Raw genomic sequence first — 17,243 nt, 5'->3', positions numbered from 1 at the left:
TTTCTCTATTTCATTACGAATCTCAACTTACAGATTTTCCGAATACAAAGTGTTTCAAATTTGTACAGTTCTCCGCTGACTTGAAGTCTCGCGGAAGGAATGCCGGAGAAGTAGAGGGGGTACGCGTATTCCCACGCATACATTGATCTCTGGCTCGCTATTCGTCGCGGCAGTTACACACACGTGTGGACTGCCCGAGAGCAAGGGAGCGAGATAGATAAATGGGCGGTCCGACTCTCTTTGCCCCTGTGTCGTCCCGCGAGCTTCAAGTCAGCGGACCACTGTACGGCGTCTCGTCAACATCGTGGAAGGATATCGTTCCGACAAAGCAATAGCAAGCCGCAATATAAACATTTTCAGTGATAATGCCATGTGTTACTTTGAAAAGCTTTTTAAATCTTGATAAAAAGAAATTACACTGGACGGCTTGTCAGTGAGACAGAGGCCCAGTGGGACTACAGTAAAATCGAATGGTGTCAAGAGACAGAAAAAAGAAAAGGCAAACAATAACATTTTACATCCTCATTACCTTCCACTTTTGCCGTCAACTCCCCTCCATATAGGTATCGTAAAATTAAATTAAATTTTCGTCCATATTTGATCTACTTAGTATTGTGTCTATCTTTCTTTGATTTTGTGTTAAGAATCTGTGCACAAAGAACTGTTGTAAAAGTTTAAATTGGCAATCATCAGGGGTTCAGAAACAGATTAGTCCATTTTACATTAATTTTTATGGGGGAAATAGTTTCGGTTTAAAGACGACCTTTAAAAAGAAATTAAGTTGAAAAACCAAGGTTTAACTGTAAAAAAATTTTATACAGAGAGAATTTATTTGGATAGTTTTTATTACTATAATATCACCAATTATTTCAAGTTATATTACACAATACTATTTAAGTAATATACATGTGTGTTTGTTGTCATGTAAGCAATTTTAATAACAGTAGAAAAAGAAGTATATGTACTCTCCACTCCATTCATAATTTTCGTACAAATATTTTCACTGTTATTCTTTATTGCCCTATTTGATTTGAATACACATTTGCACATATAAAATTGAATAAGAAAATAATATAGCGATGAGTACATTAAGAAAAATTTGTATTACTTTTTGTTCAGTTGCACCCCCGGTTAAACATATTCATTTGGACAAGTTTATGAATTACTTTAATTTTTAATATTTCTATATATAAATTAATTAGATTCATTACACAACTTAAGTACTGTATCTTGATTATTAACATGTTAAACACAGTATTTTCTTTATAAAAGTGTAATTTTAAATAACATAGTAGTACCAAGTATATTTTAAATTCATTCAGTACTATTATATCTTTTATTTACATTCGTGTACTTCATTAAACACGTATTGTTTTTTTAAAAAATGATATTTTTTATGTGTCTTATTAACAATAGTATTTGCTTATAAACTATTGTTTACAATAATGTCACATAATTTTCATTCACATAGGCACTTATCTATTATCATATTTTAAGAAATTTTAAATCTAATTTATTTTCTTGTTTTTTTTTTTTTACTTTATATTCGATAAACTAACAGAAAATAATCAGAGCAACTTTTATTGTCAGAGAAACTAATATGTTAACGACAGATTACGCTCTTGCAACAAATTATACAAATTTCATTGAACCAAAGATATATAAGAATATCATTATTTGTATTCAAGTTGAATTCCTTTCGATTAAAGTATTTAATAACCAAATAATTGTCATTTAGTGCTACCAGGCAATTTAAATAAGAATTATATAGTTTCGAAATTTAAATTATTCTTTGATATTTTTTTTTTTAGAAATAAATCACCTTTACATTACAGATTCTTTACTTGCTTAATATCACAATTACTTTAAATATCAAAGCATTTTATATAGGCATGTTGGCAGTTGCTTCAATGTTTACTGTTTTAATGGTGTTGAAACATTTTGTTATGGATGCACTTTGCATTTTTATGCATAACACATTTACTTGTACATATCTTCTATCAAACTATCATACATTTTATGAACAACGTTCCTTCTAACTTTAAGTGTTGGTCCTAATTCTCCAGTTGGAACTGAAAAGTCATGTGGTAAAATTTGGAATTTTTGTACCTTTTGTGCATTACTTATAACTTTATTATTCGCCCTTTTGATTGCTTTATCAATTTCTTCGTATACCTAAAAGTAAATGGTAAAATTCGTATATTATTGTATACAATATTCTGCAATATCATAGTATGCATAATGAACTTACGACTGGGTCATGCGTTTTTATGACTTCTGAAACTGTTGTTGACTTGCTCCCAATAGACTGTAACCATTTTAAAGTATCCGAAGCAAATGTATCATAGGGTGCGCCAGTATCAGCAGACATATTGGTCTAAAAGTATATCCATAAAAAAAAATTGTTAAAAATATAATTTACGTGGTTTACAATTATACCATATTACATTGAATTTTAGTGCACGTATATCTTACCTTTAGACTAACCAGCATAGTAAGGTATTTTCTTTTATCCCCAATTAATAGAGCATTGCTCAATGCAGGTAATTCAGCTAATACTAATTGTTCTATATAAACTGGTGGCACATTCTCTCCACCAGCAGTAATGATTAATTCTTTTATTCTTCCTAAGCACCAACAAAAGAAACATATTAAGAATAATATCAAATGAAATAATAAAATGCATGTTTGTATGGTAGAAGATATTTACCAGTCACAAACAAAAATCCTTCCTTATCAATTTTGCCTAGATCGCCGCTGTGCAACCATTTATCTTTGTCTAAAGCATCTCCAGTTTTTTCAGGTTCGTTCAGGTATCCCATAAATATATGCCGACCGCGCATACAAATTTCCCCTTCGCCGGCACTATCTGGATTATCCAATTTAGAATAGAATCCGGGTATCGTTTGACCAACACTCTCTAGTCTGAACACAAAGAATGTTGCTAAACACCATTCTTTAATCATATACTCCGTATTCTAACGCTAGTAGTATACTATCGCCATTTATTAATAAAATTAATAAGTGATGCTTCCGACTCTTAATATAATACTGTAAAAGCGTATTAAATAATTAATATTAACCTGAAATAATCAACCGCGCATATACAGTGCGGGCCACTGTTTTCGGACATTCCATATGCTTCCAATATAGGAATATCTAAGCTCATAAAGTATTGCTTAAGCTCTAGGCTTATAGGTGCCGCTGCAGAAATACACAATTTGCTTCTATCTAAACCAAGCGCTGCCTTCACTTTGTTAAATACTAGCCATTTAGCAAACAAGTAACCCCAGTGCTTGACATCATTGCCATTCATTTTATTAAAATTGTAGTAAAGCCCTTGCGCTTTTGCCCAAGAAGCAATCCAAGTTTTTATTACTCCATTACTTCTAGCAGTTGCCTGCATCTTTTCATAAATCTTCTCCCATACTCTAGGTATGCTTAAGAAAACAGTAGGCCGTGCTACGAGGAGGGTTTCAACTAAGCTACCTTTAAGCGCAGTCTTCTCTGCAAAATACAGTATACCACCTACTGCAATGCTGCAATATATATCGACTATCTGGAATTATTAAATGATTACGTAAGTAATTGTAAAAATGTTAATCTTAATGCGTACGTAATATGTTTATTGCATTCACCTGTGCCGCAACATGAGATAATGGAAGATAACTAACTAGAACTTCTTTACCAATCTCGAAGTTGAGCGTTTGAATGGTGGTAAGCGCGTTAAACGTGAGATTATCGTGACTTAACATCACGGCTTTCGGGTTCCCAACTGTACCTGACTGTAAATAAAAAAATACATTTGTTTTTATTCGTCGAATATTTTTCACAGGACCATATTTTTCATAGATATTTTATTTCTCGTACCGTGAAAACCAATGTGCAACATTCGTTCGCTGCCATTTTCTTTAAAATTGCTTGTAATTTATCATCAGGCTCTTGGCTTCCTAGTTTCAGTACATCGTCCCACTAGAAGGCAAACATTCTTATGAAGCATATAAATAAAAAAGATTGTAACATCATGTATTGTTGTGAACTGGTAAATTGGCGAGTCGGAGGAATGCAGCTCTGATTGGCTGAACCATCCTACTCGCCAATTTACCAGCTGGCAATAGTACGTAAAGTTACATACGCTTAAAACGCCTTCTTCTTGCGATGTTTCTTCGTACATGATGATCGCCTTCAACTGAGGAAGATCTTTCCTTATTTGAAGTATTTTATCTAATTGTTTTTTATCTTCAACCACTATTATATTTGCTTGACTAGTTTCAGCACAATGTTTGCATGCCTCCGGAGAATTTGTAGTGTACACTCCGACCGCGAATCCCCTAAAAAGATAATCACAGAAAACGATATTTCAAATATACAGATTTCATAACGATTTCAAGTGAATTCTCAAAAGTTTATCTTTACCCTGCGTATATAGCTGCGAGATCTGAAATAATCCATTCCGGACTATTGAATCCCACGATACAGACACCATGGTATCGTTCTAAGCCCAATTTTAAGAAAGCCTTAGCAACGGTTCGTACCGTGTTTTCGTATTGACTAAAAGTGAACGTTTAAAGCTGAATAAAGTCACGTAAAACGTTTATTTAACTGTATTCGTGTAATATGTACCTGTAAGTGTATGTTTTCCTGATCCCGTCAGCATCAGGTCTCGTTACAAGAGCAATGTGATCAGGACAATCCTTAACTGTTTTCATTAGTAATCCAGGAACTGATGTGGGCTTCATTGAATTAACGCCCTCTTTTTCTAATTGTATTTGCACGCGTCCATTCGGCAGAGTCGTAGTCCAATTATCCGTTGGCAAAACTTGATCAGGTCCTACAACAATAAAATAATTAATATCCTTGGTTCGTAATTATTTTTCGACAGAAATATAACAAATTCTTACCATCGAGACCGGTATCGGTGTGGGGCGCATGATAAGAGCCCTTCTCTGTTGCTTCCTATTCAAATATTAATTGATCAGTACGACACCGTTTATACACATGCACAATGTCGTTGAAACGAAGTCAAGGAAGATCGTTTGTTCCGATAGGGCAAATATTTCGATAAACACACTTTTTCGCGAGAGACGTTTTTATCAATGCGATGATTAATTCATAAAAAAAAAACAAATTCAACTACATATGAAACGTTGATCCCCCGAGCGAGTGATCCTGAGTAACAAAAATCTCGTATCTATTTTATCGCAGAAAATGTTTGCAAGATCTCACCGCTAACTGAAATGTATTTTTAAATACAATAACTATTATGCATTTCTGTTAATTAAATATTGAGAAATCCGTGGAAGTTGACGGCTATCATTTTTTACTAGGTATACACGAAACGTTTAAATCACTACTCGCTCGAATATCTTCAAAAGTGTTCATGTTACTGAAAGATGTTTCAGACAGAAGTTCAACAATCGATTTAAAAATGCTCTCCACGGATTTACTTAGAAAAAACTTACATCAGATTGCCCCCACCCCCGGGGGAAGGGGTCAAGAAACCATTGGACTTTTGTCTAGACACATTTTTTAATATTATCATGTTTCTGAGATGATTGACTAGGTCGATTTATCTAGTTCCTTTTTCTCCCCTCAAATAAACGTGATTTTTACGAATTACATCATCGCGTTAACGTAAACATGTCGCTGAGAACTAACAAAAATTTACTTTAATTGGGAATAACTTTGAAATCTTGTAACATATCATTCTGAAAAGATGTTTATTTGTCAGAATATTTGCTTCTTCGAAACGAACGATCTTCTTACTTAGCTTTCGTTCAGACTGAGGAAAAGATCCGAATTTTTATATTAACCGTGGAATTTAGTTAGCATAGCTTAATGTTAAATTCTGTTTACCTTCTCGTTCGCCGTGAAACCTTTTATTACTCCATTCGATTGGACCGGTTGCACCGTAGTCATGTTTTCTAAAACAATAACAATCGATATTTAATTGGTGTTTCTGATAATAAAAATAAGCGAATTAATGTCTAAATTAGTAAGAATCGATTGGGCGATCGAACGGATATGAAAACTTTATCGACGAATTAACGAAACGTTTATTCCTTCAATCTTTGGTCAATCGAGGTACGAAGCTTAATATGGTGAATATCATAAATAAAATATGCAGTGTGAAATATGCATTGCGTGCACACAATTGATCGTTAAATGTAAATATAAATTATTGAGGCGAGCAAGTGGCCTCTAATGGTTTGATTAATTTTATGGTACCGACGATTTCAACTCGCTGCCGTTGACGCATACACGTGAAATCGCGTGATTTTGTCGTCGAAAAGATTAAAGGTCATCGGCGATAATTCTACCATATTGCGTAAATATTATCATGAATAATCAAAGAGTTGTAAAAAGAACAGCCCCGCGCTATGCATAGGTGTTAGAACTTTCGATTTATTTTAAATTAGAATTTTTTATTTTTCCACGTTAAAGGAAGATAAAAAATTATTTTCGTCAAAAATTAAAATAACTTAACTCTGTAAGAAGCAACGTAATATAGAAATTAAAATTTCATCAAGTTTCGAAGAATTAGCTGATTTTACAACTTTTGTTGCTCCAATTTTTGACAAATTCGTCGGTAGACCGATTAGCCGAATATTTGCTCGTTAGTCGTGTTGTATAAGCATATAAGATTCTACGAGGGTATTGTTTAAGCTTTGTACCTGCTCGGCAACGAAAATTCAAATGTAAAAGGAAGTTATGTATGTACAGTTGAAACGACACGGTACGAACGATACATAGAAGCATAATTCGATCGTTAATTCGCTCGAGTGACCTGTTACTTTCGTTGGTATATTTGCTGTTCTCAAACTTCTAAGAAAAAAATGAAAGTGAAATTTTTTCGCTGTAAAAATATACGTGTATTCACGACGCTTTCGTGTACGAATGCCCCTTCGTCTTCGATCGGCAGTTTCACGTGCAGTAATCTATCACTTTTACGTTCTATAAACCTCTGTACTCGCGAGAATCAAAGTTCGCGCACTGGGCGAATGGTTTTATCGTTACTCGATATTAGAAACTATAAATATTGTACAGTTGTGTTTTCTTGTATCTTTTCGTTTATTGCTACGCCGCGTCAGGCGATGCACGACCAAAGTGCAGTTAATGGATATTCACATTTATTATTTGCGTGTGTACGTAAAGTATCAATAAATCATACCGAAGTGAATCCAAGAAAGAAGCTTTACATACATCAACCTTGGCAATGACTGATATAGGATCAACGATCATAAATTTTGGACGACGCAACCTACCATAGATAACTAGTTATTATCCGCTCGGTGTTATCGGATAAGTCGATCTGTCGATACAAAATCAATAGCTTATTGTTTCGTGTCATTAACATCGTTGTCCCTTAATACGCGCCACGGCTTTCAATTATCGTGGCAATGTAAATATTTTTATCGGAACCGGCGCGTTTCAATCCGACACCCGACCTACATACGCATAATCAGAGATCAAAGAAACTTTAAAAAATTCATCTTTCCGATTTTCAAATTAACATTCGCGTCTATAGTGAATTGGACAAATAACGCAACGAGTTTTAATAACTCGAATTGTTCTTTTTCTCTTTTGTTTTACTAATCGGCAGAGAATTTTACAGGATTGAAACAAGCGTGACAAGAAACGAACTCTGGAGACAGAATATTTAGTACAGCTTGTAAAAAGATGCGTCACGTATACATGTGTAGAAATTTGATTCATACCACGGAAATGATTATTCAAAAATATTGAAAAATGGTAAAGATTTTCTTACGTCGTAAATATTAATATTAATAGGAAACAGTGAAAATTGAAGTACCGCTGGTGTGCTTGCGTAACGACTGTATAATATTAAAATGGATTTAAAAAACGAAAATTAACTTATTTTAACGCGTGTTTGATGAACTATTATCGTAAAACTACGCGATCGAATGTACTTTCGACGTTACCACTCCTTCAAAGGCGTGTTGCTCGGTTAAAAGACACGTTTTTCGATAACTATCATCGAATCTTAATTAGTATCATTTTTTTAGACGACACTAGACCGTTTGGTTTTGCTTAATTTAAATAAATACCTTTGAAAAGTAGAATAACCATCTTGATGGGTTTCGAAGTACGCTGGTGTGTTAGAATACCACGAGCGAAACTGTTAGACTCGCCAAAATCAATAATAGAACATCACACCACCTTTCAGCGGCAAATTCAAGCGTCGAATGAGTTCGTTTCTTATATTTTTCACCAATAAATATTAAATATCCGTGTAAACGTATATATTATTTTGATAAGTAAACAGTGTCGGGAAGATTACCGATAGAAACGCGCCTCGAAACAATTATTCGGTAAAAAAATTATAATTAAAAATATAAAATATGAAGAATATGATATATTTAATAATACATTTCGTAATATTGTTCACCCGTATTGACGTAATATTGAATTTATCGTGGGTCAATTTTTAATTTTATGGCGTGTGTAATTCCCAAGCTGTGAATCTTTTTCACTGCAGACGATCGCATATAAAAATCTAAAGGTGTCAAGTCCGGTAGACCAGATTCACTGGACCAATCGAGGGCAATGTTCGATTAAACAGTTATGTCAAGTTCACGATACGATCTCTTCGCCATTGCAATGAATGTTGTGGAAAACGATACCGTCTTAACTACTCGAACGACCATCCTAAATATTAGAAATACTATTATCATTGCAAGAACAAACTTCTTTTTAATCGTTTCTCTAAAATTTGGGATGGTCCTTCGAGCAGTATAAACGATATTAGCGCGTGTAACATTCAAGACTCTAATTCTTAACAGCCATCTAATTATACCCAACCATTTTGGTGAACAGCAAGGGTATTTCTTCGTTGAAAACATTAAAAAATATTCTCCAATCGACTGCCCGTAAAGAAGATGGGAACTAATACATCCTTTGCATCTTCTGATCCAAGTACTGCATTTATTTATTTTCAAATAGAAAAATTTCCTCGAACTCTGTGCAATCGTGCAAACGAATTGATTATCATAATTTCTCAAAGCATAAAATCAAAGGAGCTGAGAGAGAAATTTCTTGAATATGTTCTTTAAATGTTTTATCGATATTCGATATAAATTCCTCGTTATCTTAATCTTGGATTAATTCGTAAATTTTGAAAATTCTTTTTTGATACCTTTCGATTTTCAAAAAAAGCACAACGCCAATTTTTGAACGATAATATATATTGTTGATTATAATGGCCCTTTTAAAAAAACCGTGCTAAAAAAATAATCGATAAAAAGTGATTAATCTGTGTTTTTTATGGAATATATCGCATATTCGTTTTAAAATAATTTTTATTCATAAAAATATTGACACGATTTAAATTTTCACAACTGTAAATACTTAAACGTACACTATCGGCACTCCTCCGATAAGGTAATCTTGATTCGACCGTATTTTTACGCGGCAACTAATTAACCTCTGTTCCTCTAATCAACTAACCTTATTTCATTTATTATTATAATCTGCCGAAATTATTTTTCATTCTGTGACTTGTACGTTGAAACGTAAGACTATATTCGATATATGTATATCCTGATAATGGAAATCTCCATACTGTTAAAAGTGTGTTAGATTAAGAGAGGACCACGCTTGCTAATTTTGTCTGAGATTATAATAAAGAATGAAACACAAAGTCCACGCCGTAAGAACTTTGTCCCTCTTAAATTTTTTTCCCCCGTTTTTTTTTCTTAAAACATTCCTACCGATATTTCTTATCGTATATTCTACTTGCGATAATAATGTTTCTTTTTTTTAGTGTTTCTTATAATCACATTTCACGCTGTATTTATATCGACCACTTGCTGTTATCCACGATTTAGGTCGCGTTTAAGTCGTTCCTGTTTACAGTTTTTTAAACATTTTTTCAGTCGCGTTTATCTATCGGAACCTTTTTAAAACAAAAAAGTTTGCAAATTCAACTTCCAACAAATTATGTCATTAAAGTTTTTGTTGTGAAAGCCAGTGTGAGCGAGATATATTACACATTTTATACGGCTAAAACTTGATCTACTTTGATACATTCTTTTCATAGCGATTCCTCTAGCCATTTTCTCACGATGAGGTATCAAACGAACGGACACAACTAGATTTATAATTGTTTATTATTTATCCCTGTATAAGTCCTGTTGGGGTGGTTTAACCAAAATCGACTCAATAGATTTTGAGTTAACTCGAAACGGACAAACAAAACATTCTGAAAATGTATAATTTGGCTTAGATATCTTAAAAACTTTACGTCTAAGCCAAAATTGTCTAAAAAGCTACAATTCTATGTATATAGATTTTTTTAAACTTATGTATAATTTGCTCCTGAGAAAGGCCATTGTAACGTAGCCAAAACGTCTACAATATGTATCATCGTTCAAAATTGGCGCTGTTTTCTTTTCAGTATACTGCATAAAAGATTGTCCTAAAATCTAAAAACTTTTGTCGTAATGTCATACCCAGAGCGTTAGAAATTATAAGATTTTGTGTTTATCATTTTTTCAATGTTTGATAAGTTTAGAGATGTTATAAAAATTATGAAAAATAGCAGTGTTTACATTTTATTTTTGCTAGACTCTAGACCTTTTGGAATGTATCGGTTGTCAAAACTGTTTTGTCAGATGATCAGTACTCTTTATCGTATGTGTATATCTATTTCCGCCAAACGATTACTATACTTTTTGAAGTACGTTTCGTGCACTATTTTCGTCCAATTTCTCGCTATAGAACGTTACTGGCGAAGTTTACCAGCGAGTACCTAACATGTTAAAACAATACAGAACAATGAGTTTACAAACAAACGAAATGCGACGTTCATCGTGTTACGTAATCATATTTTTATGGTGCATTAAATAGTTATGGTGTACCGAAGCAAATAGTAGAATTGATAACGTCTGCACACTATTTGAAAATATGACAAAAAAAATAATAGATCGGTATAGGCATACGTGTCCCAGTAGATGTCACTCAAAGAATACGCTAAGACCAGGTATTGCTGTGTTACATAACAAATGGTGCTGCACTGGAATATGTAATCACATACAAATTGCAGCTTTGATGTTTAATTATTTAAACAAGAACAGACGGGGGAAAAAAAAAAATGCATCGATTCAGACGTCTCATGACATGAAAATTGAACAAAAATGACGCACGTACAATTATATTGTACGCGTACCACCTAATAAATGCTTCGTTTTCGCGAGTATTTTTACACCGAAAAGAGGAAGATGCGTATTACGTAACTTAAAAACCTAAACAACGTGATAACGAAGCAACTGTTTAATAACAAAAAGTGTAAAATCATTTTTAAGCCCAATATCGCATTTCTTCGACATTCGACCGTCGCTTGGACACTGTCATAAATTCGAATGATAAAAATTGATTAAATATCCAATTTACAATTAATTTAACTTCGTTTATAAATACTTTTACTTCTAAGGCGGCACGAATATGAAGAATTGTTGGTAATCTTTAGCACTGCTATTAATATTAAATTACCATTATTTATAAAATAAAAAATAATACAATGCAAAATACTATAATTGTATGCGTGTTAATAATATTGTACGTTTGGTTGAATTTTGAGAAGACGAAACGAAAGACTGTGATCTAATCATTATGTTATTTGTTATTAATTTCTATTAAAAAAAAAATTTACCATGTACGTATTATATGCAATATATCTAAAGTAACATTTCTGTATTCGCATACTTTAAAAACGAGTTCGAAATTAATGGAAAAAAAATAAATGTAACGTTATTAATAACATCATGGTCATGAATTTTCCAGCTATTGTAATATCCTTGCTCCGTGTTCTGTTTAGAATGGTACCGTTAAACATCAGTGTTTCGTTTGTACACGGAAAGTGGGTCTATGCGCTCGAATAATTTCCTCCGTGAAGTTACCGAACGAAGACGATTTACGAGCGTTGACATATTCTCGATAGCAACAGCAAAAGAAAAATATATAAATTATGAAAATACGTCTCGTTATTCTAATGGTATCGTCGCGTTAAAACGTTAAAAGGACACTTTGATTTTTTACGACTCTATAAAATTATCTACAGAATTCAGTGTAAATTATTATTATGTAATATATTTTTGTCTGACATTGGACCAACAATGTGGACTTACCAGTACGAAATATGCACTAATAATAAAGACAGTACCTGATACAAAAGGTTCGAAATACGTCTTTCATTCCTGATCTTATATGCTAGTGGTGGCCAAACTTTGCCATTACAAAAGCCTAATATAACAGCTATTAAAAATACTCGAGCTTCATGTAGCGCCTATTAAAAATACTCGAGAGCAGCGTACATTATTGAAACGGTATTTTTTATACGTATATCACAAATAAAGTATTATATGATGTTTTCTCAAAAACCAATGCAAATATCGACTTCATTGTTACGTATACATACCTGGGAAAAATTTTAATGGGGGATTCTGGAGGCCAAAATAAGACAAAAATCAGGGATACTATTTTGTTGATTGAGGCTTCGTTAAAAAGTTACAGAAACATTTCCGACCACCCATTATATTTTCGGTAAAGAATTTTTTTCTCGAAAGTGCGTAGGATTTCGTGAATATGTGTATTGACCAAAAATGATTGTAATCGACTTCCACAAGCGAAAATAATTTTTCCAGAATGATTTCAAATTTTTTAATTTTTTTAATTAACCTACTCGAATTTTTTTCTCGTAAGTGGGTAGGATTTTGGGGGTATGTCTATTCACAAAAAATTATTGCAATTGACCCCCGCAAACGAAAATAATTTTTCCAGAATGATTTCAAATTTTTTAATAACTTTTTAACGAGGCCTCAATCAACAAATTGATATTCTTGATTTTCGTCTTGTTATTCTGTCAGGTTAAGATCAAAATGGAAACGTTCGGGTACGTATGTAAAAAAGGCATACATTAATGTAAATTATAACAAAATTGATACTTTTCCATATTTCCGTAAGCTTGTCATTTACATAAGTAGCATTAACTTCTAACTGAATGAATAAATTGTCATCTTACATAGATAAATCGTGCATGGAATTAAAGCTAGGCACCGAGTATGGAACACATTTTTTTCATTCGCATAAATATACTCGTGTTTGACGTCAAGCATTTACTCGTTTATATTATTACGAATATACAGATAACGACTTCCTGCTTCAATTAATCATAATAGCATCATTAATGTAATTTTTAATGGAATACAAATGATTTTTGGAGATTGTAACGTACGTACAACCTGATCAATGAATGTAACTTTTTCTGTGATGATTGCATTATTATTGGCTATAATTCTTTCATTTTTCACGCGAATTAGCTGAAACGTAAATAAAATCAAAGTTTAAAAACTTATATAATGTACGTTCGTTGAATTTGTTATTGCTTCGAACCAATCGAACACACCTAACAAATGCTATTTTTTATTATACGAAGAATCGAGTTCATCGGGATTTCAAGTCGAAATCAACAAAATTACCGCAAAAAAAAAAACGTAAAAAAATCCTGGTTATTAATCGTCTCGTTTGACTACGACAGTATACAGCGATGGACGAAAACTATTGCTACAGTGTACTGTTTAGGATACAAAGGCTTATAACTACGAAAAAAAAAAAATGACCAAATTTTTGTATAAATTTTATTTTTCATATTTTTGTATATTGTATGATAAGAAGCACTAACAAAAATTATGCGATATAAAAACAACAAAAATTGTCATTTCTTCGAAGATCGATTCGTTATCATTTGAAGATAAAAATAAACGAACTTTGCACTATGAAATGTAATCCAGTTTTCTTCATAGGTATAAACATTTGTTTTCTAAAATCTGTACCGCGACAATCAATTCGTTCATCATTGTGTATACATAGACGATCTAGAGTAAACACCGGTGATACCCGACAGGTGAAATCATCGAGTTTCTTTCGACTGACGTAAAGGCTTGTGATTGGTCCACTGTCAAAGTTACTATGAACATACGACTCGGAACAACTGAATGCACCAATCAACAATCTCATCCTTTTTTCTCGGAATGCACGAGTCAGTCGTTGAATAATATACCTACATCGATCAAATATTTTTCTTCAAAGAATGTAACCGAATAAGAAATCCGAAAGTATCTTCAAAACGAATTTAACACGGGTCATTCGATAATTTATTTAAAAAGCAAGCTGTATCTCAGCGCGGGGGAGTTAGTAATAAGCATATATTGAAAATCTCGATTATTTATCCAATTTCTCCTAATTTACTGTACGAAACATTTTGAAAATAAAGTCAGAGCCATTTCAATTAGGAAGACACAAATTACGAAACATTTTCAGACTTTTTAAAATTCAAGTTTTAAAATGAAATTATGTTTGTGAAAATTTATTATTTATTATTAAAATTTTGTTTCGTCTAAACTCAAGCTCTACAAAATTGATCGAACGATTGAATCCAATACATCGCGTTCTATATTTAGTAACGTTAATGCATTTAATCTTCCTTGACTTGTATTCGTACGTAAATAGCGTTTTATACGTTTTATAGTGAGATTACGTATAACAATACAACATACGTACGAAGAATTATATCAATAAAGGGGTACGTCGTGTGGAAATTTTTCTTTTTAATCCATTTTATTAAATTAATCGCAGTTTCTTGCTTTTTCTTTTCTTTTCTTTTTAGTATTTGTTTACTTATTTTCAGTCATACTGTCGACCGAATCAGTCTTATATTTATACATTGAGCTTTAAAGTAAATCTATCTGTTTTCATTGTTTACTAACAAGGGTGGTTTCTCAGATATCCAAATAGTTTTGAAAAAATTTCTAGATTTCGTGCTTTCTTAATAATATCTTTGGAAAATGTATTTTAGACGCAGAGCTTCGTGATAAGACGGAGGGAAGAATTTTATGTCAACAAAGCAATCGAAATTCATTGTTGCTACAAGTTGAAAAACAATGTTGGAATGAGAGAAAGGTTCCATTTAAATATCTGTCAGCTACCGTGAACTTCTTGATCTTTTAGAAATGGAAGAGAAAGACCTCAACTAATCAATGAAGAGATGAAATAATGATCTTCATCGTCTTAGAGAGACGAACAGAATTATTAAATTCGAAGTAAAATTGCATCATGCCAACAGGAAAACCTTGATGTTATTAGATTCAAGAAGTTATTCCAAAATTAAGCCTGCCGTTGATTGATGTTCATACGTATTACAAATAATTTATAATTTATCGCATACTCGATACTCGTTGAAACTCAAATGGCATGCAGTAAACCTACAATAAAATTTTAATTCGAAACATAATTCTTTGATCTTCATGAAGTAATTATAAAATTATCGAAACGAGTTTCAAATGTGTGAAACGTGTGACAATGGCGATACTACGTATAGGAAATGCAAAAAAAAAAAAACAAAGCGATGTGTATGATTTAATTACAATTCGCAATGTTGTTTTATTCAACAATACGTGAGTACGTGATTTTTCTTTTGTTTGTAACGATCGTGTAGTTTGTCAGTTACATTGGAACATTTTCTTCGTAACGTTTTACAAGCGAATAACACTCGTTTTATTTATTAGAGGGTCGAGTACTATAACTTTTAATTGAAATTTCCGTAGATTTTACAATTTTTTAAAGGTAACAAGCATGCAACAAGTTATAAAAATTATTTGTTATATACTTCGGGTTAAAATATTCTTAAAACATTTGTAAATAAATGTTGGCCATTATTATATAGTTGCAAGTTGAAAAAATGTATTAATAATGTAAGAAAAAAAAAATGACCCAAAGAAGGTCTCGAACCGATGTACAAAAACAAGTCCGTCCGGGTTCAATAGTTCGACACTTTACCACTGTGCAATTGATGCTATTTACAATTAAGATTGTTCAATTTTTTTTAATTCCTATATTATTCAGTAAATCTAAAAACGTTCAAAGTCGCATAAAATACTCCTCGTTCAATGAAGAACGTACGAAAATTTGACGTATAAGTAACCATGAAAAAGTCGGTGCATAACTTTTTTTTTTAACTATTGCGTACCAAAGTACAAAATGGAAAAAAATTTGACAATAATATGACTGCTTCGATACAAAACTGACATTTCTCAGCATGTTTTATAACTTAGATTCTCAATTAAAAGATCTGAAAATATTCTATAATGTGAGCTTTTGTTGTCGAAATGACTTTAATTTTTTTTCAAAATTTCTCATTCGATGGGATAGGAGAAATTGGAGAAAAACGTGATTTTGTATTTTTGCCTGTTACTACTCTCCCTTCCCATCCAAGTCACGATACAGAATTGAAACTTGACACACATTACTTTCTTTTGATAAACTATCGAATGACCCACTGCAAGTCAAATTTGGTTTTCGATTCTTTTACTCGACTATACCCTATACGAGTATACAGACCGTACGGTTTCAGTTCTATCTGAAAATTCGTATTACTCAAGATAACGAGACAGCGTCGCGTCTCTGGAAAGGAGGAAATAATCCGTTACCAGCGATCACGCCACATCGGAATCCGTTCAGTATTTTGAACGCACTGCGTCTTCTAAAGTCAATGATTTATGAATCCTTTGTGTCAAAAAGAAAGAGGGCACGCTAAGTAATTTTATACATTTAACGAAATATAATTGTAGAATTTGTTTCTCAAATAAATCACCGAAACGAATTACTCGTCGAACATAAAAATATTTACGCAACAGTATTTTGTCAAAGGTAACTATCTTCGAGGTTACTAAAAATTTGAGTAACTGTTCTGGTGGAATTCCAGAGAGGGCGTGCACAATTGAATTTTCACGTGGACGAACGACTCGTTCAAAACGTACCTGATTGTTCCTTGAATTACAATTTCACAGTGGCCTCGGTGAAGAACGGTTCATGGAGCTGTTACCTTTGGATCTTTCCAGCCAATAACTTCCGCACAGAATGATAGTTCTTACGATACTGATGGTACGCCGGGTTTGCCGCGACAATCCACACTGAACTCGCGATTCGTTAGACGGGACTGTGCTACACGATACACGGTGATGGGTAATTCCGTAACCATGTGGCGGGGATTAGGAAGCAATGCTGTATGGAAATAGGTTCGCGGTCATCGGTCGCTTCATTTCGAAAATGTCTATGTAGATCTTCGATTTTTACGTCAATAAATCATAAAGAAGAATATATGAATATGTAATATAATGAGATTGTACCGCATTAGTTTAAAAACATGTAACTTTGTTATTATAACCTAA

At 32.8% G+C, this 17,243-nt stretch overlaps 1 protein-coding gene across 2 annotated transcripts; it reads right to left on the bottom strand.

Moving 5' to 3' along the window:
* Positions 1-1,459: 1,459 nt before the first annotated feature.
* Positions 1,460-17,030, bottom strand: LOC122405105 (very long-chain-fatty-acid--CoA ligase bubblegum). 2 transcript variants are annotated; one of them, XM_043409617.1, is made up of 13 exons: positions 16,833-17,030; positions 5,857-5,924; positions 4,902-4,956; positions 4,624-4,831; positions 4,417-4,551; positions 4,136-4,331; positions 3,871-3,972; positions 3,639-3,785; positions 3,084-3,559; positions 2,711-2,925; positions 2,476-2,627; positions 2,252-2,377; positions 1,460-2,175 (listed from the first exon to the last, which is right to left on the bottom strand). In XM_043409617.1, exons 2-13 carry the CDS (start codon positions 5,917-5,919, stop codon positions 1,981-1,983), a joined length of 2,070 nt encoding a protein of 689 aa, XP_043265552.1. In that variant the 5' UTR covers positions 5,920-5,924; positions 16,833-17,030; the 3' UTR covers positions 1,460-1,980. The 2 variants fall into 2 exon arrangements, with proteins under 2 accessions (XP_043265552.1, XP_043265551.1); XM_043409616.1 differs by lacking the exon at positions 16,833-17,030 and adding an exon at positions 8,070-8,156.
* Positions 17,031-17,243: the final 213 nt, after the last annotated feature.

This window comes from Colletes gigas, unplaced genomic scaffold (genome assembly GCF_013123115.1).
Source record: "Colletes gigas isolate AHSC1104 unplaced genomic scaffold, ASM1312311v1 Colletes_gigas_Sc00004, whole genome shotgun sequence".
Lineage (NCBI taxonomy): Eukaryota > Metazoa > Arthropoda > Insecta > Hymenoptera > Colletidae > Colletes > Colletes gigas.
The sequence above is the reverse complement of the archived record's forward strand: the minus strand, read 5'-3'. Positions and strand labels throughout refer to the sequence as shown.